The 27,209-nt window shown below is 40.3% G+C and overlaps 1 protein-coding gene across 1 annotated transcript in view; it reads left to right on the top strand.

Annotated features, from left to right (window-relative positions):
- The window catches only part of LOC117826168 (glypican-5-like), a 76,586-nt gene that overhangs the window by 44,478 nt on the left and 4,899 nt on the right, over positions 1–27,209 (top strand). Inside the window, exon 9 of the mRNA XM_034702056.1 lies at positions 5,266–5,404. Coding sequence (XP_034557947.1) covers positions 5,266–5,404 — 139 coding nt within the window. The remainder of the gene's footprint in view (positions 1–5,265; positions 5,405–27,209) is intronic.

Below are 27,209 nucleotides of genomic sequence, written 5' to 3'. Positions count from 1 at the left end.
ACTAATGTGGTTTAATCTGTGTTACAATAATGAGGGTGCCATGGACAATTTTCTCCCTGGCTCCAAAAAGTTTGAGAACCCCTGCTCTAGCTAGTAGGAGTGCAAACTCCCGATAGTAAACACAAACGGAACATAAAGAGCGACACAGCTGCACAGAAACTCCACGTTGTAGACGTCCCTGATCATAATAGACATCGCCATGCAGGAAGACATGATGACAGATGTAAGAGATGATTTCATGGATAGCCATAGACTACATGTCTTTCAATGTAGACTTCCACTGAGAGGAACATATTAGACTATTTAGGAACTAAATTAGGAACTAAATTTAGACGGTCATACCAGCTTGATCATCACTGAAATAGCTAAGGCTGGCATTCAACCACTTTCAGCTCACATTACTACACAATTTAAATTACTTCCAATCATTTTCAATCACCAGTGAAAAATGATTAGCCAGTGCTTGAGTGCCAACACTAGCTGTAGCTTAAGGCTCGCCTTCACTGAAAGATTTTTAAAATTTTAATACATTTTGGAAATGTGAAAGACGCCACACATGACATCAAACAAAGATAGAATCAATTCACAAATCAACGAGAGTCACAACTCCCAAAGGTTAAAATCTCACAAAGTATCTTGTGGTCCAACACAACTTTACACAACTGGCGACAGTCCATAGCCTGCGTGATCGACTTTCCTTGACTTTCACCCACACAACAGGGTATGAGATCGTAAATATTAAACATGTTTAATTTTAGATATGGAATTGGAGCAGCCATTACATTATTCTGAGCAGTTTAGGGGATAAATAAAATTCCATGCCACAAAAAATCTAGTAAGGTAATCTATAGAAACATAAAAAAATCTTGATGGCTTTTCTTCCTTTTCTCGGTAGAAGGGGAACCGGTCCCAAATCTGAATTGACTAACTTGTAGTGTGTACCCGATCTTAAGACTTTTTATCGGGATGATGTTATTAATCAGAATGTGTTAAAACATAAAACTCCACTAAGTCACTTCAGAAAACTTTAGCTGCCAAAAAAAAAAACATTGGCATCTAAAAATATTGGAGGTCATTGTTGGTGGACTCTGCTGTTTATTTTAGATGGTTGATCCAGATTGGTAGTTTTTGTGCATTATACCTTATGTTCATAAATGAACTTGTAGAACTATTACTAGAAATGAATGGAACACGTATCTTTTAGTGGCCATGAGACTCAATATCCTCATCTTGCTAACGAGTGTAAGTGTCCCCTGTCTTTAATTAGATAGGACACGCCGCTCTGCTGCTGCATCCCTGGAATCATTTTACTTATTGGCCTGTTGGTTTCACAGGAGAGTTTCACCGTCTCGTGACCCAAATTCAATTTCAGTATTTTCTTTCCACATGACCGATGAAACACAGTCCTGGTGGAAACATGGCCATAATGTATTTTTGTCCTCCCTCAGCCCTCATTTGCAGTCGGATGACATGATGGTGAATCACTGCACACAGGGCCGAGTCTGTCTCTGAGTCCCTTCGGACATGCTGTCGTATAGTAACCTTGGTTCACATTGTTTCCATGGCGGCCCCATGCCTACTGTACAGAGGAGGCCAGATGTCCCTCCACATGTTTCTAACCTGCTTCCACACCGCAGCCTAGGAAGAGAATACTGCAAAAACTATGGTTTACTGTTTAACGCTGTATCAAATATTGATACACCTTACATACTGAAGTCATGTCTGTTTGCAACACATTATTCTCCAGATCTGTTCACTTTGCCCCTGAGCCCTGTCACCATTAACAACAATTGATCCTTCACTTTAATGTCAGGATGTTCACATTGCCCCGTTGGAACGGTTTGTGCCAGTTTAACCAGATACTGTGAGGTTCACTCACTCTGACCACCCATTGAGTTTGTCGGGGGAGTCATCCCAGAGCAGAGTCAGGTGGGTGCATCTGTGTGTGTGTGTTGTGTGTGTGTGTGTGTTGTGTGTGTGTGTGTGTGTGTGTGTGTGTGTGTGTGTGTGTGTTGTGTGTGTGGCTGATGGCCCTGATTGCGGCCAGGTGTGAGTAGCTTATGAGTTTCAGTGCTCTGTGCTGACTAACTGTCTCAGCTTCAGAGATAGTGAGAGGTTCCGTCTGTGTATGAACCATCAAAGTGTGTCATTGTATAAACTGAGATATATTTTCCTGCAGGTTTGATTGCATTTTCTAGTTTCTAGTACAGTAGTTGGTTTTCGCTGGGCCTACTTTCGCCCAAGCGTTTTGTTCACCCTTAAATGCCCCTGGGCCGTCTTTATGTTTCCTAAAGGAGCTTTTCTTCCAGGGTCTCCCTGAGAGTACGCTTTCTAGTTAGTTGCTTGGCAGCGGTGGTTTAGATTTCCATATCTCAGATTAGTTTTAGTTGTTTCTTGCTCAATATTATTTTCTTTTTTTTATCTCCCTTCTCATCGCTTTTGATATTAACGGTTATTCCTTTGGGATGACTTTCAGAGTCAAGTTATTTTTTAGGAGCATCAAAAGTTTACCAATTAGGTATAAAAACATTGGAAAAAATTAACAATAAGACCAATAAAAGGCAACAGGAGAATAAGTCAGTGAGAAGTGTTGAGACCAAAAGAAAAGGAAAAAATAAGAGTCATATCTCATGACATGACAAGAGCCGAATAAAAACTAGTGTTGAGGTTTGATTGCAAAACAGGCAGTGAGGGGAGTGGTATTTATTGTTCATCAGACAACAGCCTACCTTACTTTAATAGATTTAAAAGGTGCATCATTTACATGTTTACATTCCTGTCTTGAAGGGTTAAATTCAGGAAAAGCAGATATCATGTTCCTTGGCATTTTTTTTAATCTGTCCCTTCTCAACGTGTAATTGAACAGGCCTGTTGTACTTCTTATAATGTTACCACCAGTTCCAATGCCCAGCGTGTTGTGATGTAAACATGTGGAGGTCTATTAATGCACCCTTTCAGACTCACAGTGGGGAGAAAATCTATGTTATTGCCTTTCTTAGCCAATACATGTTTATATCTTTGTCACAGGCAACAGCTTACGCACGGTTTTGATGTTGAATTGAATATATTCTCAGGGCAGATAGGAGCCTCCTCCGTTTTGGCCTCTGTAGTATTTAAAACCATACAGAGGTAATATAAATCATTAAGATGGATGTTACAATCATGGTGGCATCAGCTATTTTAAAAATATAACTGTTATCTCGCGGGACAATAAAAGTCAGCACAATATGTTTTTCTTTTTAAAACTGGTGGTCCATTTTCCTTATCTCTGCTTTCAGCTGGCATTCATATATTACGCACATTGACCCTCTGCAATACACATTCATCATGCTGTGAGCCAATTATAAGATCCTGTCGTTGTGTGTTTGTGTGGAAACCTGTAATACCATATTTGGAGTTTCTCATTCGGCTGAAAAGTTTATGCTGTCCCTCATGACTTTAGAAAATTCTACAACCTAACTCAATATACGACTTTAGAATAAGTAGATGGGTTTTTTTTTCAGTCACGTGATATTTATTTATAGGAAGCATGAGGCTTTAGCTCATCATGACGATTATATAACATGTGACAGTACCCACACAGTGACTGCGCTGAGCAGCAGGGAATTATGGATCACACAGGGACCACATGAACTCAATTAACCTTTAGCATGCTCCCTAGCCTTTGTTTGTGTATGTGTGTGTGTGTGTGTGTGTGTGTGTGTGTATATGTGTTTATGTTTTTATGCTTTGGCTGTGTGATGCCTTTAGAGGGAAAACTGACATGAAAGCATCCTCATGTGCCCTCATATGTAGCACTTCAGTCATAATAAAAGGTTGACCTTTGACCTCATATCTGGGTGGTTGTTTTTAATGTGAGTTGAAGCGTATGCTCCTTTTGCTCTGAAACATAAATGCCAGAATGAGCACTTATTACTCTGCTTCCTTACTAATCCCCCACCTGTTTAAATACTTGATTCTGATTGGTCGAAACCGCTTTGACAATAGTTATTAATTCTGAATGGCAAGAGCAAGACAAGGGATAACTAGATCACAGACTTCATATCAGTCTGGCACATTTATAAAGCTTATGATTGCACCTCTTCCTGTGTTTCGACAATGTGGTAAGAATACTGCAGTAGCTTCTGATAACATCAGAAGACAACATGTAGGATATTTATGATATTACTCACAAGCACAAACTTTAGATTGGTGGCAACAGCAGAGAAAAGAAGACAAGGGGAGAAAAACAGAACAGGAAACAAAGAAGGGCGTTACAACACACAAGGAGACGTCGAGAAAATTCAAGACAACAGACTCGAAGCAAACACAAACCACAACACGGTGTGGGCAACTTATTCAAACAGAATGACAACAGCAGAAATGCTGACTTCAAGGCCACAAAATAGTGGGTTACAAACAAACGTGTGATGTTAGTCTTCCTGTGGGCCTCTTTTAAACAATTCATGATTTAGAAATACACCAAACTATAAGACAGAGTAATTTGACCTGATCGTGCAGGATGGAAATTAATGAATTAAATATAATAAAGACAATTTAAGGGCCATTCCAGCAAGAACAACATGCAATGGAAACAAAACAAGGGAACAAAGGAAGAGGACCCACGTGCAGGAAGAAGGTGTGTTAACAGAAGAATAGAGAAGGCAAAAGATGAAACAAAAACGTAGTTCAAAAGTCCAAGCAGAAAGTCTCTGAAAACACGAGGGAACACACGGGGTAACCAGCAACAGGTGTGGATTCAGGTGAAACTAATGAGAGATCAAAGTGGATGGAAACATGCAAGGACAGGAAGTGGAACTAAACTGGACACGCAGGGATCAAGAACTACAATGTAAAACCGGAAGTCAGTAGACTTGACTAGGAAACACAAGAGAAAATACACATACAGGGAATCATCACAAGACATGGATCACTGATCAACAACACAAGGAAGACATACAGATAACTCATAGCTAATGCAGACAGGGAGGAAACAGGACGTGAAACATGAGGTAAACAAAACTGGAAATTAAAGAGAGATTACAACACAAAGACAATTCTAACGCTGCCAGAGGGTTAGAAAAGTCCCTGGGTCACCAAAGTCTACAGATCTACCCTATGGTGATCCTGAATATGTCTAAACACTAAATGAAAATAATACCTGTAGCTGGATTTATCAGTCTGCAACAAAGTCATGGACAAACTACTACAAATACCTTCCATAGAGCAAAACTGATGAAGAGTGAGAAAAAAAAGTGTTGTTATGTATGTTTGTGTTTTGTTCAGGAGCTGTTAGTGGAACTCGGCTGGGCCACCAAAGCCAGAGTAAAGGTGGAGGAAGAGGAGGGAGGAAGCACACAGACAGAGAGAGGCAGTGGGGACGACTGTGATGATGAAGACGGCTGTGAGGCATCTGGTGAGAACGGTGAGTCATACACACCAACGCACATAAATACACAGAGAGAGAGAGAGAGAGAGGAGAGAGAGAGAGAGGAGAGAGAGAGAGAGAGAGAGATAAACAGATGATGCGGAGGAAACCATGCAAATAAAGGCTAACAAACATTTGCAAACATACATATATGCATATGATGCATGCACACTCGCAGGCTTGTCTTGTACCTGAGCAAGTATAGGGGCTCTGTATAAAAATTTGCACACACAGTGTATATAATGTGCATGAATAGAAATATGAACACCACACACACACACCACACACATATCATGAATAAAAGACAGCACACACTCAGAGTTCATTGGCATGGTGGAGGTTTTAAAATGCTGCAGCCTCCACATATCTGCTGCCAGCAGGGAAATGCCCGGAGGGAGGGATAGTACTGAGAGATGGATTCAACTGTCCTCCCTCTCTCCCCTCTCTCTTTCCTCTCTTTTCTGCCGCTCTCAGCAGTTTTATTCCACCCTGGCCACAGATAAAGGATGCACTAACAACCAGGTCACTCTAGAAACAGGAATGAAAAAATAAAATCTAATTATTCATTTATCTCTTGGCTTATTCATCCTGTTTTCTCCTATACATTAAACATGGGTGTTACAGGGGGATATGGGGACCCCTGGGAGCCTCGAGGCAATCCCACCGAGTGAATGTTGTCTAAATTTGCAGTTATTTAGACTGTTGAGGAGAAAACTGTTGCTCTATGTGGACCAACTGTGATGTTCTCTGTCCTCTTGAAATTCAGTTTTAAAGTCCAGTGGTACTGTGAGCATTCAGATAAGGAGCGGATTGAAGAGGGCTCTCAAACTATGATACTCTTTTTAATGTGAGCACTGTGGAGATGTGATTTTTCAAATATAAAACTCCAAAGGTTGTTAGAAAGTGAAATCCTCTTGTCCTTTGGAAGGAGGAGCCTTAACACAAAAAATCCCTTGATGGGCAGTTATGTTTAAAGCAAGCATTGTAAAAGTTAAAGAAACATACTTACTAACCTATGAGCATCCCAGCACTCAAGTATTTCAGACCCTTCGAGTGCAGTCCTAAGTCAGAAACAGGTCGAATCTTTTCCAATGCACCCTCAGTGTGTACAGCTGAGGATACGCATAACTTTGACGTCACTCTTGTTCTAGCACTGTGCTGGTGGGTCGAATGGGAGCGTGAGTCACCCACATTCAAAAACTATCATTTCCATTTTGACTCTCTTTCTCCTCTTCCTCCTCCTCACTGTCATCTGCGTATAGCTTCACCATTCTACTGCACTTCAATTTCAACATGAAACCATAAACAATGTTTACTTCAGGAGGCCGCCATGTTTACTTTGTAAACACTATGCTGCATTGGAGTCTTTGTTTTGATAATTTTGTGCATGCAGCTCAGTTAAGGAGTCTGATACAGGCCACGTTTAAAAAGTAATATGAGGAGTCAAGAAAAAAATCTGATCTGAGCATAAATAAAAACAGACTAATATTTACAGTGGGACTGCTTCATGACTTAATGAAGCAAAAACAACCACCGGCAAAATGATGGAGTATTTATATATTGTAATTTTTAATGCCTGCTGAGTGTGCCAAACAAGATGATTCACAGCATGGTAAAGAATAACACTTTTTCACCTTTTCCCTCATATTCACAGTGAGTGATACATTTGTGCATTAAAGGAAAGCAGGGTGTGATATTTTTGTTAGAAAACATGATTTATACATGTACATGATACGATCAGCAGAGATAAGTGGTCACTGGTGCTGTGCATATACATATTTGATATATTGTATTTCACATGCATATTTACAATATTCTAAAAAAAACAAGTCCAAAAACTTTTCTTATTCTTAAAGCTAGGGTTGGTAGTGACAGAAAACTAGCATGAATTTGTATGTAGCATTTCCTCAGGACTCCGTCTAACCCCTCCCCCCCTCCCCCCCCTCCCTTCGGAGCTCCTCCACAACGCCGCCCCTGCTCACACCAAAACCGGTCCTCAGTACATCGTTTGTGTTTTGCACTATGTCAACTCGTGTCTCACTCAGCAGTAAGAAAACACCAAAACATTATCATAGTGAAAATTAAAAACACAAAGAAACTTGAAATGTACGCGCAGGAGGCGGGCAGAACGGCAGGACGGGTTTTCAGAATTGGTTTGGCTCCTGATGGCAGGGATTGGTTGGTGTTTTCCCAGGTTTACTCCGGCTGTAGATAGTGGCTTTTTTCACTTTTTTAAGAACACATTATGTATTGATTGCCATCGGGACATTAAGATCATTTTAACCAGTATAACAAAAAGGGGATCTAAATCTGATTACCAACCCCAGCTTTGAAGTGAAGAGCACTGAGAGAGAAAATACACCAGACACCTGTTATACAAATGGACTCGCATCATGTGTTTCAGCAGTGTGTTCATGGCTCATACTGTATATGACCTATGTTGTAAGAGACTGTTTCATACAATAAGATGATTTTATAAGATGGTTGGTTTATATATTTGTATCATTTCAATCCTAACTCTTTCAAAGCAGTCCAGCATTTCTTTTAACACTGATGTTTTCTACAGCCAAGGACAAACAGTCCTCAGATTGTGCTCACATACCACTGCTCCTGTTTCACTGTGGAAACCTTTAGAGTGCACGTCCATCTTTAACTGGAAAAACACATACGTTGATTTACCGAGAACATACGAGCGGACCCCGGCCACCTTTATGGTCATGAAACTTTCCATGACACCCGGGTGATTTGTGACGGGTGATTCTCTGGTCGTATTGTTGATGATCCGGCCAACTATATCCAGGTCGAACTGATAGCCCTAGGCCTGGTTGATCATGTTTTCCCTAAGTTTGTACTGTATTTAAAGATACATTTCAGAGTTGAGGTGTCATTGTTGGAGGTGATTTCGCTTAAACGGTTAATAATCATTTTCAAATCCAATGCTTGCTCTCTGCATCATCACCTTGTTACCCATGACCCCAGTTGTGTCACCCTCGGGATCACAGCACCCTGGTGAAGTCATCGGCCAGTGGGCTCCAAGCCCCTGAGGCCAGGATGTAATAGGGTCAAAGGTCATTGTCGCGTTAATTATCTGTGCTCTGTCCTTGTCGTTATTGCAGTCATGAGTGTGTCTCCGAACTATGACGTAAAGCCTCAGTGTGGCTTGTTAGTTCTTTATGGTTCTGCACTGTGGGTCAGTGGTTCCCAACCCATGGCCTGTGGACCGTCAACAGTCCAGTGGGAGGGTTTGTACAAAGACAGGACCAAACAAAAGGATCAGAAGAAGAGGAGCTGAATAATAACAAACTCTTTGTTCATCACTAATGATTTGTTGCAAAAGGCTTTTTGCTTGTGTCCGGCTGTTTTCATGTGTAATCTAATTATAATTACCTTTTTTTTGTCTTTTATTTCCTGGTCAGTCCTGCAAAGGTGATCTTGTTCATGATGTGTTTTGTAATTGAATAGAAATACAGCAGAACATAAAGCTTTTGGTTTAGGTTGAGTTTTGAAAGTGTGTTCAGTTAGTTTGTTTCACACAAGTAGTGGTTTCTGGATTTGGTTGTCTATGCCGGTACAAAACTGAACTGTCATGTTACAGAGTAATTTAAAGAGAGCTTCTTCAGAGCAGGTAAGAGAGAATAAAAGCAAGACATGAGTAATAATATCCTAAAAGTGCAGGACACACTATTGTAGTAATTGTTTTAGGGTCATTGCCCTACAAAAATGACTAAATCAACAATAAAACCTGTGTTAAAATCATCCTGAGCCTCATCTATAGGTATGTGGGTGAGAAAAGTTTCATATCTTAAGAGATTTGAAAGTCTTTTATTTCCATGTTTCAGTACAACTTTTTAAAAATAATTCCATTGGGTAAAACTGAAACTTTGCACACTTTACGAAAACAAATTTGAATTTAGGATCAATGAACCTAAACTGAGATCTAACCTTGTTTCTATTGAGAACATTTTAACGGACAAAACTTAAACACAAATGACAGGAGATAAAAAGTGAGTAATAATGATACTTATTGGCTGAGATGAAAAATGCACATGATTCATATTGAAGATTGAAAAAAGAATCATAAAGTAAAACTGTGAAGGATCTCTTTGGCGGCACGTATGGCGTGAAGTGATAACAACATGTTTGTTTTTCCATGGATTTCAGCCACAGTGAGGGTTCATAGAGTGACAACCTTTGGTGTTCAAAAGTAAAGCCAATAAGGAAGTGTCAAAACGGCAGTTCTTCCTCGAGGCTGGCTTCAAAAGCCGAGGAAACTCATGAGAGCCCGTGTGTGAAATAATCAAAATGCCCATTATACAGCAAAATGAATCAGTTCTGGTTCAAACATCAGTATCGGTCTCTGCACCACAACTCCACAGGGGATGAAGTTTTAATAATTTATGATTATGGTTATAATAAGGTTAAGAATCATGGATAATGATGCATAATTAGGGGCATGGCTGATTTGACTAACTGGAGGGCGCATTGTAGCCGTGTGGGCCTAAACTCCTCCTCTCTGGAGGCTAGATTGTTGGAAGCTAGTTGTGGTCAGTCATTCCAACAAGGAGACTGCCATCATTTGGCTTCTTAACACCTCTTCTGAAACCAATGGGTGACATCACTGCGTATAAGTCCACGTTTTATACAGCGCATAGCTTTTACTTATAATGTTGAGACTATTTAAAAAAAAAAAATCCTCTTCAGCTGCAGTAAGAAAACCCATATCTTTGTGTGTCTCTTTACTGAAGCTTTGCATGAGAGTGTGCATCAAACACAGGGGGAGGGTGTGAACAGATGGTGAATTAAGAGACAATTAATTATGTTTAAATCTTCAAAAGAATGACTTAAAAACATGCAAACACAGTGAACCGGACAAAATATCATGTTTATACCTCTCCAAAATCGTTGTTCTTCATACTCCTCCTAACCCCTCTATTAAACCGCTACAAAGGCACGACATCTATTTATACATCCATCAACCTTTCAGCTGACCTTCATGTGTACGATCAGTGGAAACTCATCCCCCTGCTCGCCCTGAAAGTGGTACATTTGCTATTTACCGAGTAAATTGCTGGTTATGATCTACAGAGCAGGAAATAGTGTCTTTCAGGCCACAATGAATTCCTGGGAAAAAAAAAAAGAAAGATCAGAGCGACAGAAGGTGATTTTTGAGTCTGTCGCACTCTCTGCATATAAACACTCATGTTCAAGATGAAGAGTGATGCAGCATCCATCAGAGCGCATAAATAACACAGAAGCATTAGCTTTTTTTGAATTATTTGCACTTTTTACTGCTTTTACTGTGCCATTAAATCACAAACTATGACTAATGTATGAATAAAACACCATCAAATGTATAAATGCAAGCTGCTGTGATGCGTCTTTTGGATGGATCTAACAGTAAATCTGCTTGTCCACGCTCTCTGACTCCCTCTCTTTAAAATTCTGCCTACAAACACTCCTCTAAATGTGAATGGTTGAGATGTGCAGCTTGTTATCTCACAGGAAGGAAGCGGCGTGTTTATGGCATCGTGTTTGTGATGCATGTACTATATCTGCGATTAAGGTGTGGCTGTGTGTAAGCAAAGGATGCATCTGTTGCTGCAACATCTCAGTGTGTAATCCACCATGTTTTATGGATGGACCAGCTCTCAGTGCGACTAGTTGACATGGATCCAGTCCATGTGCTGTTTCTTGACTCATCATGTCTGCCTCAATATCGACTCTCTGTTTATTTAATGCACATCTCATGATTGAGCTTAACTGCTCTTCCTCTCTGTCTTTCGGGCTGCAGAAATGAACAGAGGGGAATCAAAAGAAGGAATATTCATCCTGTCTTATAATTAATTCTCATGACATTTGGGTCACATTTAATACTGAAGAGAGTCAAAGAGAAGAGGAGGATGAGAGGTGGATGTGGGGATCCAGGCTGGAGCTGACTCAAGCCTAAAATCTTCAACATCTTGTCCGCCAAGCCTGTGTTTTATTTTATGTTGGCCAGTTAACCGTGAGAAGTTATTTTAGTCATGCTGAGACAGCACACGCAGCTTATTATTATTTGATTTTAGTCCATTTAAAACTTGATCTCAGTCCCAGAGAGGGAGAACACTTGGCAGACATTGTTCACAGATTAGAAACAATGAAACAGGTCAGGCACAGCGACATTTGAGCAGTAAGAGCGGGGAGATACAGCGCTGCTTTTCTTATATGCAGTTTAAAATAGGTGATAGCATATAATCAAGGCAAAGTGACACTGTAGCTGTTTTTCTCTCACAGTATTGAGATCTCACTGTAATGAAGATTAGGTACATTTAAAGAGCACTTTGTAAAAATGTATTATCAAGATTTGTGATTTCACGGCAGTTAAGTCGGAAAAAAAGAGTCACATTTTTAATTGTACTTTTAATTTATTCCAAATGTCCCCAATAATGGATCTCCAAATTCATCAAAATCACCCAACATTATTTCATCATTACATTCCACTATATTTCAACAAGCAGGTTATAAACCTATATTCCTGTGTTACTATAATCCACCCTTTTTTCTTCAACTATAATAATAAAACATGTATTTGGAATGCACCTTTCAAAAACCAGAGTTACAAGGTGCCATACAGACAACATTAAAAAACAAGGCTCAAACAAGCTGATGAAACAGAGATATAATGAAGTCAGAATTACCTGAAAATAAACAAATTAAGTATTAATGGCACACCAGTTCAGAGAAAGCCTGACGAAAAAAGGTTTTTAGTGAGGTTTTAAACGATGACACAGACCCAGCTAGATAGATAGATAGATAGATAGACAGATAGATAGATAGATAGATAGATAGATAGATAGATAGATAGATAGATAGATAGATAGATAGATAGATAGATAGATAGATAGACTGTGTTTTCTGTCTCAGTAGTCTTTAAAAACACAGTTCAAACATATTGAACAGGTACATAAAAAGACTGTGGAAACAGCAGCCAATAAAATGTTCAGGTGCCCACTTTACTTTGTTCGTGGTGGTTATTTGTGGAGGGAGTAAAGGTCTTTCAGTTAATGAAAGGAGTGGTGTTGTGGGTGAGATGGGTCCTCTGTGATCAGGGTAGCTTTGCTGACCTGATTAGTTATGCAGAAGAGGTTTGAGGTTGGTGGTGAGAAAGCTGCACCTGAATGAGATGTTGAGGATGAGAATGGATTCAATGAGTGAACAGCCTACCAGAGTTAAAATGAGACCATGTGACTATGTACATGGATCAATATCTGATTTGCAAAACTTGCACTGATATTATAGGCCTTGCCATTAAAAGGGTTTTTGCTAATTCATGCTAAAGTTGCACAACCATGTTTATATTTTACCTTCCTTTCAAACATGCAGCCCTAAGTGCTTAAACAGCAGAGAGAAAGCTTGAGAACTTGACAACAGTGTGTAAAAATTGACCAGACTTTTACTTCAAGATGTTAGAAATTCATCTGTAAGAGTATGTGAAAAGTAAATAATACATAATAAACACCAGGGATAAAAAATGAAGAGAAAGACAACAATGAAAGTCAGAGCTTTCTTTCTTAACGTGATGGAATAATAATCACACTAATGCATGTCGCAGATGCCATTAGAGACAATCTGTTACAGAATTATTATACCGCGGGGGAGTTTTCCTCTTTTCTTCTCTCTTTCGTTTAGTCATTTCTCACTCCCCTCCCGCTGAATTCACTAAGATTAAAGTGATTGGATTTTCTTTCCTCAAACCGACACAATCCCTCCTTTACCCGCGGGCTTCTCCAAACGCACCGTCTCCCCTCAGACCGTCCAGGACCTGTACTGTCAATAATGTAAAGGTAATCACAGCTTCTCTTTTCTGCTCTCTGCTCTCTCTGCTGAGTAACAAAGGAACTTGTGGCGCTGTAATTGCTGTTTTGTAGACTGGGGTTGGTTGGTGGTGGATGCAGAGGTGGATGCTGCTAGCTATGCAATGAGTCACATTCAACCACTAATGGTAGAATATTCTGGAAGCAACCGATCCTCTCTTAAAAAAAAAACAACCTTTCCTTTAGACACACCTGTTTGGTATTTTTTTTACTTAAAAAATCCCAACTACAGCTAATATCTTTGTCCTTAAAGGATTAAAATGCAAATAAAAACTGCTAATTTTAAGCACATTTATCTTTCAAACAACACTCTGATATTTATTCAGGAGTTCTTTGTATCTTTACCAAGTGCAAAGATGTATTTTTTTCTGTGTGTGCAAGAATGTGTACTCACAAGGGGCACTCAATTCCTGTAACCATGGTTACCAGGTGGTCCACCCTCCCATGGGTCCTTATTTGATGACAATGAAGAAAGAGAAAGAGGAAGAGGGTGGGAGCGAGAGACAGAGACAGAGAGATGGCGAAAGAAAGGAGGTGTGGTGGATTTCGTGTGGTCCCCTCTCTTCACATAACACACTCTCAGATTGTGTTCTGTGTAATCTCGTTACCTCCGTTGTGTTACAACACATCTGAGCGCAGTTTAGTTGTAATTAAAATGCTGGAAGTGGTCGGTTCCTATCGTAATCCTGCGCCCGCTAATGAAAGTACAAGAGGATATTGCTGAACCATTTTCTATTTATTGTCCTGCTCCTTGTATCTTCCCTCCATCATCTCTGCCTCGCTCCTCTGGCCTCTCCCCCCTCTTCCCTGGGGCCAGATTCACAAAGCCTTTAGAAGCCATTTCATCTTAAAGGGAAAGGCCAGTGTTTTCCAGTGCTCCAGCGTGTCCCCCCCCCTCCCTCTCTGCCTGAGGATAGTTTGATCTGCATTCATAACGTCTTGTCTAAAGGGAGCCAGAAAGAACAATAAAAAAGTCTGGCAGGGCTCCTAATCTGCACCCGTGACTATAAAAGTTCCCATGGTGAGCGGGTTGGAGTGGATTGATCTGTGCTATAAAATTAAACTGCTTTCTTTGTACATGCATGCGCTGCGGAACATTAGAGTGTAAAACATGTGAGGGCTGCAGCCTTTATGCTTCTGATAGAGTAACAAGTCCTGATTGAAAACAAAATTTATCCCTGTTATGCAACCAATGAGGGATTTGCATTAGTGAATACATTTATCTGAAGTGTAATGCTGCTTTGATGAGGCTCTATTTAGATAATTAAGAGTATATTAAACACATACATTGGCTGTTTGCAAATGTACGTTCATGCTGATTGTCAGGGACATATCCAGAGCCGTGGCCTGGGGTGGTACACTGCTCCATCTCCCTTGAAATCAGCAGGCACCCAATCCCAGAATCAAGAACTATGATTGCTGTTTGCCTTCAACGGTTTGGGCTGTGCTGCAGTCGCTTTTGCTGCGTTTTAAAGGCACTGTGAGGAGTTTTAAACTGATTTTGAAATAGTCTAATTCAAGATTCAAGATTCAAGAAAGTTTTATTGCCAAGTGAGCTCGCACACACAAGGAATTCGACGTGGTGAATGGAACAATGGTACTTAACAACAAGACAGTAAGGACAATAAATATATAAATCTAAACACAAATCCAAAAATTCTGAATAAAAATAAAAATACTATCTCTACAAAGAAAGGTATAGAAGTACTTTTAAAGACATGAATGAGGTGTTCTCACCAACCACGAATAAGATCATTTGTGCAAGAGAATTACACGTAAGTCAATGTGAAGACGCAAATAGACGCTAGTTCTGGTAGGGCGCACAAATGAAAATGAATTGGGCGTGAATACTAATCAGCGTGCAGATCCTCCAGTGACATATGGTGTGACGTACGGACTGGTGGAGGTTCATTTGGTGTATCTAGGACAAATTGATAATATCTCTGTGCGGCTTCCCTGAACTTTGTGACAGTACCTACTTTTTATTCTGAAAAAGGAATAAGCTCACTTTTGAGGAGAATGAGTGAGGAGGTCAGATTATCTGGTAAGCTGTGACAAACTTTGTCGGCCACTTGATTCCAGCTATCAGTTGTAGTAGGAAGTTAGCACTGCACTCTTTAGCCTCTTTGCACTGAAGGGTATTTGAAGGGATCTCCTTAAAGATCCCCCCCACAAAAATGTGCGTCTTGGGCTCTCGCATACACATTGTTTGTTCACACAAGCAAGTTCTTCCAGCAAATTAAGCAAGTAACACAAAACATTCTCGCAAATGAAGTGATCATTCACATTTGGTGTGAACGCAACATTACACTTATACTGATGCCTCTCCATGACCTGCATATAGAAACAAGGTCACCAGGGACAAGATGAGTTACTTCTTCATACTAAGTTTTAGACCCGTGCTTGGGTCGGGTTTCCTGTGAAAAAATCGGAGGCAATATTTGGCACAAACTCAGAAGTGCCTTTGTTTAGAATTGGACTGATAAAGTTTGGCAGTGAGAACTGAGTAAATCTTTTGGTCTGTTCTGGATACTATTTAATAACTTTATAAATCTTGTTTTGAGATATCTGAATGTTTTTAACTGTCTCAATCTTTTTTTAATGTCCAGTATGTCATGTTGTGTCCAGACCACGAGTGTAGCTGCAGTAAAAGTGGTACTTTTCTTCAGATCAACTGTTTTATACTCATGGCTGACACTGATGCAAGATTAACAAAAAGATGTACATCTTCTGTTGACGTATTGTTTCAGACAGAGGAGCTCTACAACCAGTGCTTTGCTTGGTAAAAGAGCAAAACAGCGATATGAACAGGATTCAATCTTTATGCAGGTGTATGAATGTATACACTGCTATTTCAGGACGAAAGAGTTAAAACGTGTGTTGCCTATATTTACGCTTTTTGGACGTTTATTAGGATGCCAGAACACACATCATGACAGCGGGGCTGTGAAAGGTAATCTTGAGCCATTACGTCTCACCTTTTGCTCACTAATGATAACAATTGCCATCACAATCAAGTGTGAAAAAGTCCTTCTTTCAAACCCCACGTTGAAAATCTTTTGAAGAACATTCAATTAAATCCTCTTTGTCAACAAATCCTTGTTCCTGACACCGTCTATCCTGTACTTGTTATGAGGATATTTTTGTATGAACAGCTCTGCTCACTCTCTTCATTTGTTGGATGCTGTCTTTCATGGAGCACAGAGGCTCACATCAGGCAGTGAACCCCTCACACATCATTGCACTTTTTACTCCCTGGTCAACTGGTCACCACTGTCCATGCGCAGACCTTTTCATTGTTATAACTACATTAACAAATCCATTCTTGGACTGTTGCCCGTGTCACATAAACAGTGGAGCCAAAGACCATGCTCCCAGGATTTCACTGACTTTCACTGACTCTGAGTCTGTACAGAGCTCGGCAAAGGAGAAGAAAATTTAGACTGAAGAAAAAAAACATACATATAGTAGTGCCATCTGACCTGTTCATGATGCCACAGGGCAGCTTAGTTATGGTCTTGGGGGTCAAAGTACTACAAGCAAGCAGGAAGAAGTCTGCCAGTTGCCTCAGTAAATGAACAGGAAGCTCAGTGTATTCTTTATTTAGTAAAGAACCAAAAAAATATTAACAACATGTGAAATTTATTTTTAAGATAATTGAGATTTAGCGTTTACTTTAATCTGCCCACTCTTTTTTCTCTTAATTTCTCCTCTTTCTCTGACCTGGAGTCCTTTGCTATATTGCATTTACACTGATTATAATGACTAGCCTTGGCACACACACACACACACACACACAGGCACACACAGGCACACGCACGCACGCACGCACGCACGCACGCACGCACACACACACACACACATATATATAAAGAGCACACAGACACAAAGAGTAATCAAGGGAGGAGAAGGAGGAGAGAGGGAGGAGGATAGGGGTTAACAGGATGTGCAGAGAGAAAGGGAAGTCATTCTGCACATGCTGAGTGTGTGTGTATGTGTGTGTATGTTCAGCATGTGGCAGTGGTTAATAAGCAGCAGTGTTATAATGATAGATCCTCAGGGTTGGAGATACGGCTCATTAAAGAATTACACATTCACTTTGCTCTCTCTGTCTCTCTCTTTCAAAGCGACTTCACGCCCTCTGTTTTGTTCAGAACGCCCCGAGAAAGATTAGAGAATCTGACTTTACACTATAATCTAACTATCACTATATCTAAGCAGGTACAGCTACGGCACTCAAATTACTCTCAAATTAGCTATTTTCAACATTACCATTGTAGTATGTTGACACTTACACATATTTACGTTTACTATTTCATTAATAATTTGGAATTACATAATTCCTCAACTCGATGGGGTAAAAATCTCTGTCTTCCATTTCATAAGACATACCTTATTTTATCAAATATGTATGGGATAATTTGATATTGTGATCGTTGTAGCAGGGATGTGACAGAGGAGAGACGGGGCAGCTGTGAACCGGCATAGCAGGCAGGGCGGAACAGCGCTGGTAGTGTGTGCGAGTGCATGCCTAAGGTTGTGTGTATGTAAAGCTCCTGATGTGTATTTAGCTCTCATGTTTTAATGCCGGACTGCAATGTGAAATGACATACTGACTATACTATACTCACTATAGAAACATTTCTATCTGACAGAAGGGAGAAATTGTTGGTCATGGCAGTGGTATGGCAACTAATCTGACTTTTTTCCTTTCTTTTTTCCTGAAATGCTTCACTTTTTCAGATGTGAAGTTGTTTTTTTAAACTGATCAGTTTTAGTAAATGTTTACCCTGTATGAGTCTATGAGGGATGGTTTGTTCGCTATTTACCTCTCCAAACATATTTGTATTCTTTTTATTGTGAAATAAATAAACAACACTAACTCATTATGAGTATGCATGACTCTCTCTCATGACATGTTACATCTATCATGCATTTCCTACCTCTGCTGTCATGTCCTGATGTCTGGCTGCCTGCCTGTCTATCAACCTGTCTGTTTGCCTATTATCGGCTCTCCTGTCTGTCTGCTTGGCTCCCCCTCTCTTCTCCACACCTGAGTGAGTTTGTTCATGCAAATCTGATTCCGCATCATCTGTTTATCTCTCTCTCTCTCCCTCTATCCCTCTCTCTCTCTCGCTCCCTCTCTCTCTCCCTCTCTCTGTCGCTCTCTCTCTCTCTCTCTCTCTCTCTCTCTCTCACTCTCTCTCCCTCCCTCTCTCTATCACTCTCTCTCTCTCTCTCTCCTCTCTCTCTCTCTCTCTCTCTCTCTCTCTCTCTCTCTCTCTCTCTCTCTCTCTCTCTCTCGTTCCACCACTTGACCTTTAGAGAGAATCGTGTTGCCCTTGCTTTGTCTGCTTTTCTCTCTCTGAACCTCCAGCTTCATTCCTCAAGTATTCAAATGAGCATTCACACAACGCACACACACACAGCACACACACACACAACAACCCCCACTGGCCCGTGTGGATGTCAAACCTTCAACCAATCACTCTGCTGCGATCATCCTTTCATCCACCTCCAATCACAGCCGGTCCCTCACTGCTCGTTTTTTTTTCCCTGTGTGTTTCCTCCAAAGGTTTTATGATTTGACTGCAGGCGGTGTTTAACCTCACTGAGTGTGACCTTGGAAAGATGCTTCACCACAAGTCAAATCTTTAACTGTGTTACAGCTATTTGAAAACAAGCCACAAAAACAGAGTTCTATTCAGACTGTGTTATCACAGGTAAATGGGCACCAGTGAATCAGACATAGTTTGATGTCCACAATTCTGAAAGCTCAAGTGAGGACATTTAAACTGGTTATGAAGCAGACTGAAATTAATGCCTCTGTTGGAGCTACGAAGCAGGAGAGATCATCAGCAACAAGACGGCTCTTTCTTATATAGCTATTTTATCAGGACAGGTACAACGTGGTTGCCCAGCTTCTTCCTGTGCAGGTTAACAAGCAATCAATTACTTTAAGTGAAGTCAGAACAATTTGGGACTTCCTGCAGCATAGGTTGTAAAGCCTGCCTCTTCCATGTTAATAGATGAGATATGGATAAAACCATAAAACTCATCAAATACTCATCAAATACATTTTTTCCTGAACAAGAGTCCATCATTATAAATACTTATAATCACACTTGTCGATGTCCCAGGATTTGTTTTCGGAGAAGTTTAGGTTTTAGTTATTTGATGCTATAAAATGGGTGTGACGCCATGGTTGACAGCTCTGTTGACTAAAGCGGTAAGGATATCGAAATCTCAGGATATGATAGCTCTGTAAAAAGTCCCAATACGGTACTTATTGCGATATTTAAAAAAAAAAAAGAACACAAGTATAGACTCTGATAAAAGTGCTGTTCATTCATACATGCCCTCCAGCTTGTTTGCTAACCTTCTGAGTCCTTCACTGTCGACCACAGAAAATTTCTGGAGGTCTTTGGCCACTATTCAGCGAGGACACAGCCTCATCTAATTCCTTCCTTTTGGCCTGATTGGAATTTATTCTTCATCTTTTTCAATTTTTCAAGTGGCTTCCCATATTACTCCTATTCTCCAACGCGTATAGGCCACTGCATCGTCTGCATAAAGTTTTTTGTTTGTCAAAATCATCTTTCTGCAATTAACACCAGTGTCCACCATTTTTTTCGGTACTACATCTGAGGCAAATAACAGGGCAGAAAGATGGGCATGCATGGGACGATCATGGGACGATGATCTCTGTAATTCCCACTTCCTTCCACTCTGCTTTACTGCAAACAAAACTACACTTTTTACCCAGAGGATCTTTCGTTTTGTACCGTCACATGTCCACTGTGGTATCAAGACACTTTAGTTGTCATGACATCATGAAATTCATGATAAAATTACATCCATTCTGTTGACTAATGAGGCTCCTGCTGCTCTGTTTGCACCAGATTTGCAGAGCAGAGGAGGGGCAGAGAGGAGAAGCAACAAACACAAGAGTCGTTGACCTTTCTGTAATTGTGAGTGTCCACTTTAGACTGACACAAGAGTCCGTGCTGTTGTAGACTTTGCCAACCTGAGGGATCTCTGCAGCTTTATCAGAGAGTTAAATGTGTTGTAGCGAGCTGAAGCAGCGAGGTGTCAATACTGCCAATCCACCAGCCAATTCCTGCCGTGCAGACTGACTCGTCATTAGCTTTGCAATTTAGCGTCATTTGTGTGCAGAGTTCTGGCTTCGTTTTTGTGATGCATCATCCACCTATATATAGAATCAGTAAGTTGACCACATGCCAGTGCAACTTTTTGTGCAAGTTCATCACTTAGCAGACGACAGCAGCTTGAATAAAAAATACCGTTCAGGATTATTGCAGGTATCAAATTACTTTTATCGCCAGGTTTCACACGTATTTTGTGATCAGTAAATCACCATTGTCAGCACTATGCATATACAGTTCCACCATATCATTTATTATGATTTTAACAGTATGAAGTCTGATTTTCTTCCTCTCTTTCTGTCTTTCTCAGCTGTTTTCTATTTTTCAATCATACTATAATTCAGTTCTGATAAGTACTTGCATAGGCTATAATCCACAGCTACCTTTCACCATGCTCCTCCTGTTTCTGTTTCTGTGTGTGTGTGTGTGTGTGTGTGTGTGTGTGTGTGTGTGTGTGTGTGTGTGTGTGTGTGTGTGTGTGTGTGTATATGTGTATATGTGTGTGTGTGTGTGTGTGCGCGTGTTTCTTCCCAGGGGAACTGAGGCTGAAGTAATGAAATGCTCATTACTGATTCAGCTGGAAATGCTAGAGATACATTTACACACCTACACACACACACACAGCCAGCTATCCAGACGCTCTTCAAGGTCATCTCGCATCATTTGTGTGTATTTGAGTGTGTCTCTGTTAATGTATGTGTGTGCGTTTCCGGGGCGTGTGTGAATTGGAGTTTGAAAATGAGTGTCTATTGCAAACATACAGATTGAAGGGCAAAAAGATCGGCCATAATTGGGGTCGAAATTGACAGTTCTGTACAAAACACCACAAGCATCTGATATCAGGCGCCATCATTAGGGCTCCTCAGTTCACACACACACACACACACACACACACACACACACACACACACACACACACACACACACACACACACACACACACACACACACACACACACACACACACACATATTTACTTTGGCTGTCAGTTTCCTTTTCAACTTCTACTCATCAGATCATGCATCTCTGACATCCTTTCATCACTTCGTCTTCTTGAGTAAACTGTTTACTCTGTATCAAAACCCACTTTATACAAACAAAACCACACACACACACACACACACACACACACACACACACACACACACACTTATGCACACATATACACATACACACACACACATTATGTGAACTAGCTCGGGTTATCGTTTAAGGCAAGACGAGACAGCGCAAATGCTCCTCTTGCTTCTTCACCACATAAAGATGCATTGATTCAGCTCAGCTTCACACACTCACACACACACATGCGTCTCATCAAAGCATAGCTAACGTGTTTCTGTGACACACACTGTGTTTATAGACACACACATAATGTCTGCTGCTGTTAGGGAGATGCTGTGTTGTCAGTTGGCTTTTGTTTCACATGGCAGACCGGAGAATCAAACACAGAAATGCTGAGCTTTGACTTCTCTGGAATGGATCAGGCAGAAATGCTTAAGTCTGAACATTACGGAGGATTAAAGCTTCATTGTTCGGAGTGTAATACAAAAACATCATTAAACACAAAACAATGGACACAGGCAATAAATAACAAGTTTAATCTTGGCCACCAGCATGTCATTGTCAAAAAATGTTTCATTTCACATTTCATGCTGCTTTTAGTTTTATCAACATTATCTTTAACATCTTCTTTAATTTGTATTCACTGAAGAGAAAGTTCCACTTGATGAAATAGTGAAAACCTGACACAGTCAAAATAAGCCGTCCCTTCAATAATAACAATGACAAACATCTGACTTCCAGATTAAAGCTTGATGGCAAAGTACCTAACAGTTAGTTTTAAGGCCTCTATGACCGTGCTGTGATAATAAATGCATTTGAAGAGTTTAAAAAGAATGTTTTCTATGACCACATGCATCCTGATCCAAAGTCTGACTCCATCCTAAAGTTTCCTGAGCCCCAGATGTGCTCATTTCTGAGTTTTATTATTTAAACAGTATTTGCAATCCCTTTAAGAAATTGTGCTCGACTAACTTTTAAATGCTAATACGTTTGTCAGCAGGCACACATTTGTTTTTTAATACAGGGAACAAAAGAATACCTTAAAACAGGAACAGATTTGTGCTCCAGCAAAGACTTGAAAGTAGACTGTGAACCAGACAAATCTGTTAGATTAATTTGTTTCTAATTTACTCCAGTGATCATCTCGTTTATCTGTTACACTATGACCAAAGACAGGTGAAGAGAACATCATCGATAATCTCTTTACAACGACACCTGTTAGTAGGTGGGATATGTTTGGCAGCAGGTGAACATTTTGCCCTTGAAGTTGATGTGTTGGAAGAAGGAGAAATGTGTGAGTGTAAGGATGGGAGAGACTTTGACAAGCTCTTATTAGGTGTCCCTAGTCTGCAGAGGTCAGTACCTACACATGGGCAGCCAATTAGGCTAATTGATGCCAGTGGGGAGCGAAGGCTGCTCCGTTTGGTCTGAAACAGTTAATGCTGTCTCTGATTGAAAGGCGTCAGGTGGGCAAATCAGGTCATAACAATGTTCTATGTGTTGAACTTAAGCGGCAACCTCCAGTCTCAAACTATGAAGCCCATGCGGAAGTGTTATAAACTGCAATTCATCGAGCATCCGCTTGAAGCTGGCTGCAGAAACACCGGAAACCACATAGACCCAATTCAAAAAAGACGATCTTTTCAGCATTAATAAACATGTTTACAGCCTGGTTCAAAAAACGGCTTGGCTCTACGTAGCTAATTTCTCTATCGGCATACACTGTACGGGGGGTGAATTTTTTTCTAACGCAACAGTTCAGAAGATATTAAGATTACGAGTTTTGCCCAAATAAGGACATGACTGACTTGACTCCCGGTCGGGAACACATAGCTGTTGGCTAAGAGGCTCAAACTCCGCCCCTTTACGTCACACTCTGCCAATATGGCTGCTGCTGTCGATTGGCTTCAAAACAGCGCTCAGGAACAGAAGGGTGACGTCACGAATACTACGTCCATATTTTATACAGTCTATGGTTGAACTAGAGATCTTGGATGTTGTAGATGTTGAAACTAGCCACCTAGTCTAACAAGTCACAGTAAAGTCACCTAATTAATTGCTCTGATTGGTTAAAGCATCCAGAAGCATTGTGGTCTGTGCAGATTGATAATGGAAAATGGAAATAAACCAAGACGTTTTGGAATATTTCTTAAATGCAAAATATGCCTCACACTCCTAAGCTGACTGGAAACCGTTCTTGGCTGAAATAAATTGCTGAAATTGACAAACAAATTAGCCAATTTTCTTAAACAAACAAGCTAAATTGAGCTATTAAATCCCATCTACACTTGTTTTTATTACAGACAGACCGTGTGTGACAAATTAGAATATATTCATATATTAATCATCAGTATTTTCTCTGCTTTTGGTTCATTTATTTGCCTAATTAATTTCATATTGATGTGCTTCATCCAGATTTTCTTTCCACATGTTATCATAACACATAAGTTACAGATTGTGAATAATAACATAAATAAACAATACCAGGTAATACATTTAAATGTTCATATTTGCATATTTAAGTCATGTCCTTGTGTTTTACATTCATTACAAACATTCTCACTCCGTTCAAAGAGACAGAGAGAAAGAGACACATAAACACATTAAGCTCTTGGCAGCCATTCTGGGTCCTCTGGGTCGCCACAGTTCTGATTTATGGCCCTCCTCCACCTGCTTGGGACCCTTACTGTCACCTCAGTGTAAACACTTCCCTAAAATCCAATTTCATTTTTATGTTATTTTTTTAGAAAACTATCTAAATTACAACTAAGTGGTGAGGAGGACACCTTTATTAGCCCTGACTTCTATTTCCTTAGAAACAATCTGTTCATCCTCAGGGGATACAGACTGTGCATGAATGGAAGTGTGAACTGTTCACATGCTGAGCATCAATGAAAAGACCTGAAAGTGGACACTGCAATCTACCTCAACAACACATGGGATCCTTCAAATGTCACTCCTGCATTCTCATTATCACACAAACACACACAGAGACACAAAGAAAGAGACACACACACACCTCACACAGACACAATCATTACTCATCGTAGTAAAGGTTAAAATACCCCATGAGTATGACCGGTGACAACGTTCATCACTTATCTCATGGCACCGTGTGTGTGTGTGTGTGTGTGTGTGTGTGTGTGTGTGTGTGTGTGTGTGTGTGTGTGTGTGTGTGTGTGTGTGTGTGTGTGTGTGTGTGTGTGTGTGTGTGTGTGTGTGTGTGTGTCTGACCAATCCACCATGTGTAACATGTTCCTGGTTGTTGCTTGGATACAAATATGCTGAAGGACATGTAGAAGGAGGAGGAAACATGTTGCCACCACACCTCAGAACACACTGATACTACATGCATATTTAGACAAAAGTTAATTGTTTATCAAGGAAACATTCAAAATGATTGCAGCCCTACCCTTTTGTATGTGCGGTAAGACCGTACACAACATGATATGACATATGATGATACAACAAAAAATAATATGATACTATATGACATGACACTGTGCAATGTGATACAATATGACATAATATCATATGCTATGACACGGCAACACAATAAGGAACAACTCCATACAAGAAGGGACAGGAAGACACTATATGATATGACACGATACGACACAATAGGATATGATACAACACAACACCATACGACACGCTACGTTACGATAGGACACAATAAGGAATAACTCCATACAATATGGAAAGAAAAGACACGGTACGATACCACACGATACGACACAATACGACACGATACGATAGGATAAGATACGTTATGTTACATTACGTTACGATACGATATAATAAGGAATAACTCCATACAATATGGAAAGATAAGATACGATACGATACGATGCAACGAAACACAACACGACACCATACCATACCGTACCATACCATACCACGCAGTACGATACAACAAAACACGACACGACACAACATGCTACGATATGATAGGAACTCAGACTCCATCGTTGCGCACAAGCTGGCTCCACAGTAGAATTAATAAAACAGACATCAATCAATGACACACAGAGTAATGACACCAATGACAATCACAAACACTATATATTGCACATCACCTATATTTCACATGTTCTGCGTCATACAGGGCATAAATAAGTACTCAATAAATAAGAACACTGTGAAGCTGCTGCAAAATTCCTACAGCTGCAACAAACACTAACAGATATAATGGGCCATATGGAGGTCAGATGAGTTTGTCATTGTGGGCACTGCTTGTATGTCCAGATACATCTGACCCAACACAATCATGGAACAACAGCAAAAGTTTGTAGTCGTGGCAAACACATTAGGCTGATTGCACAGCACTGAATTCACACACTGTACCCACTTGGATCTTTGGTATACACTTGCAGAGTGTGAGGTTTGTGGGTGGAATGAGACACAAGAAGAACAAGCAGACATACAGTTCTCTATTTACTGTTGTTGACTGTTTCTACTGGCCTTTAAGGTGCCCAACTCATCCACTTATAAGTTCTTGTTTTTGAAACATTCTGCAACAGCAAAACAAAAACAGTTTTTGCATTTGTTTTAATCCCCCAACAAAAGTGGTCCTGCTTTACATTCTGTGGAAAAGCACTGATAATAAGATGCAGCTCTGTTTCTCAAACAGGTTCACACCAGATGAAACATTTGGGTTACAGTTTTAATATAAACAGATGGACACCAAACAGACCACACACATTAACACTCACGCACACATTTTGCATGGCTATGAGACCAGGTCCCCTTATTTCTCTAAGAAGTTATTTGTCAGGAAAGCACTCTAACAAAGGACAGATTCCTAATCATAAACATTTAGCTGAGAGTAAATCATCTGGATCATCAACACTGACAGTCAAAAACAAAAACATCTCGCCTCTCACACTGATTTTCCTTTTTTCTTATTTGCAGGAGCGCATCTGTCACTGTTTTCTATTTCTAACAATATGTGTGTGCATGCTACAGTGTGTTTATGTGCATCTGTATGTGAGTGTTTTCCTGCAGTCTAATGTCTATATTATGACTAGATATAATATTTGTGCGAGTGTGTGAACATTAAGCGTTCCCTCATTCCTCAGCGACTCAAAGAGGCTCTTTGTCTATTGTGCTGCAAGACAATGTGTATTGTACCAGACAGAATCAGATTTCTGCCCAAGCAGGTGTGTGTGTGAGCGAATGTGTGTGTGTGCCAGGATAAAGCATGTAGTGCGACAGTGCAGGTGAATGTCTCCAGCTGATGTGTGTGTGTGGGTGAACACACATTTAGCCAGAGGCACAGTCTGTCTCTCTCCAGTCCTAATCCCCTCATTTACCTGAGTTCCTCCCATGTGGGCCCTGGATTGCTGCCAACACACACACATACACACATCACACACGCACACACATACACAATATGCATATGAAAGCATGAAAGCATCTGGTGAAGTCCATCCATGTGCCCATTAAATTAAGCAACATGTCACACGTATCTCAGTTTTTCTTTGTGTCTGTGTTTGTGTTGTGTTGTGTTGTGTGTTTTTATGTGTGTAAGGTAACAGTATTCGCATTTATGCAAAACTGTGTGTGGGTGGGGTGAAATTCATAAATCTTTCAGGTCAAAACAACAGCAACACAGCCATAACTAATGCAAGATTTTGTGCAAATCATGGAACCAAAAACAGAAACAGAGTGACTTCCACAAATCTCACTCAGACTTTAATTTATGGACTTGTTTATTTA

This window comes from Notolabrus celidotus, chromosome 2 (genome assembly GCF_009762535.1).
Source record: "Notolabrus celidotus isolate fNotCel1 chromosome 2, fNotCel1.pri, whole genome shotgun sequence".
In the NCBI taxonomy this organism is placed as follows: Eukaryota; Metazoa; Chordata; class Actinopteri; order Labriformes; family Labridae; genus Notolabrus; species Notolabrus celidotus.
Note: the sequence above shows the minus strand (reverse complement) of the source record. Positions and strands in the feature narration are given on the sequence as shown.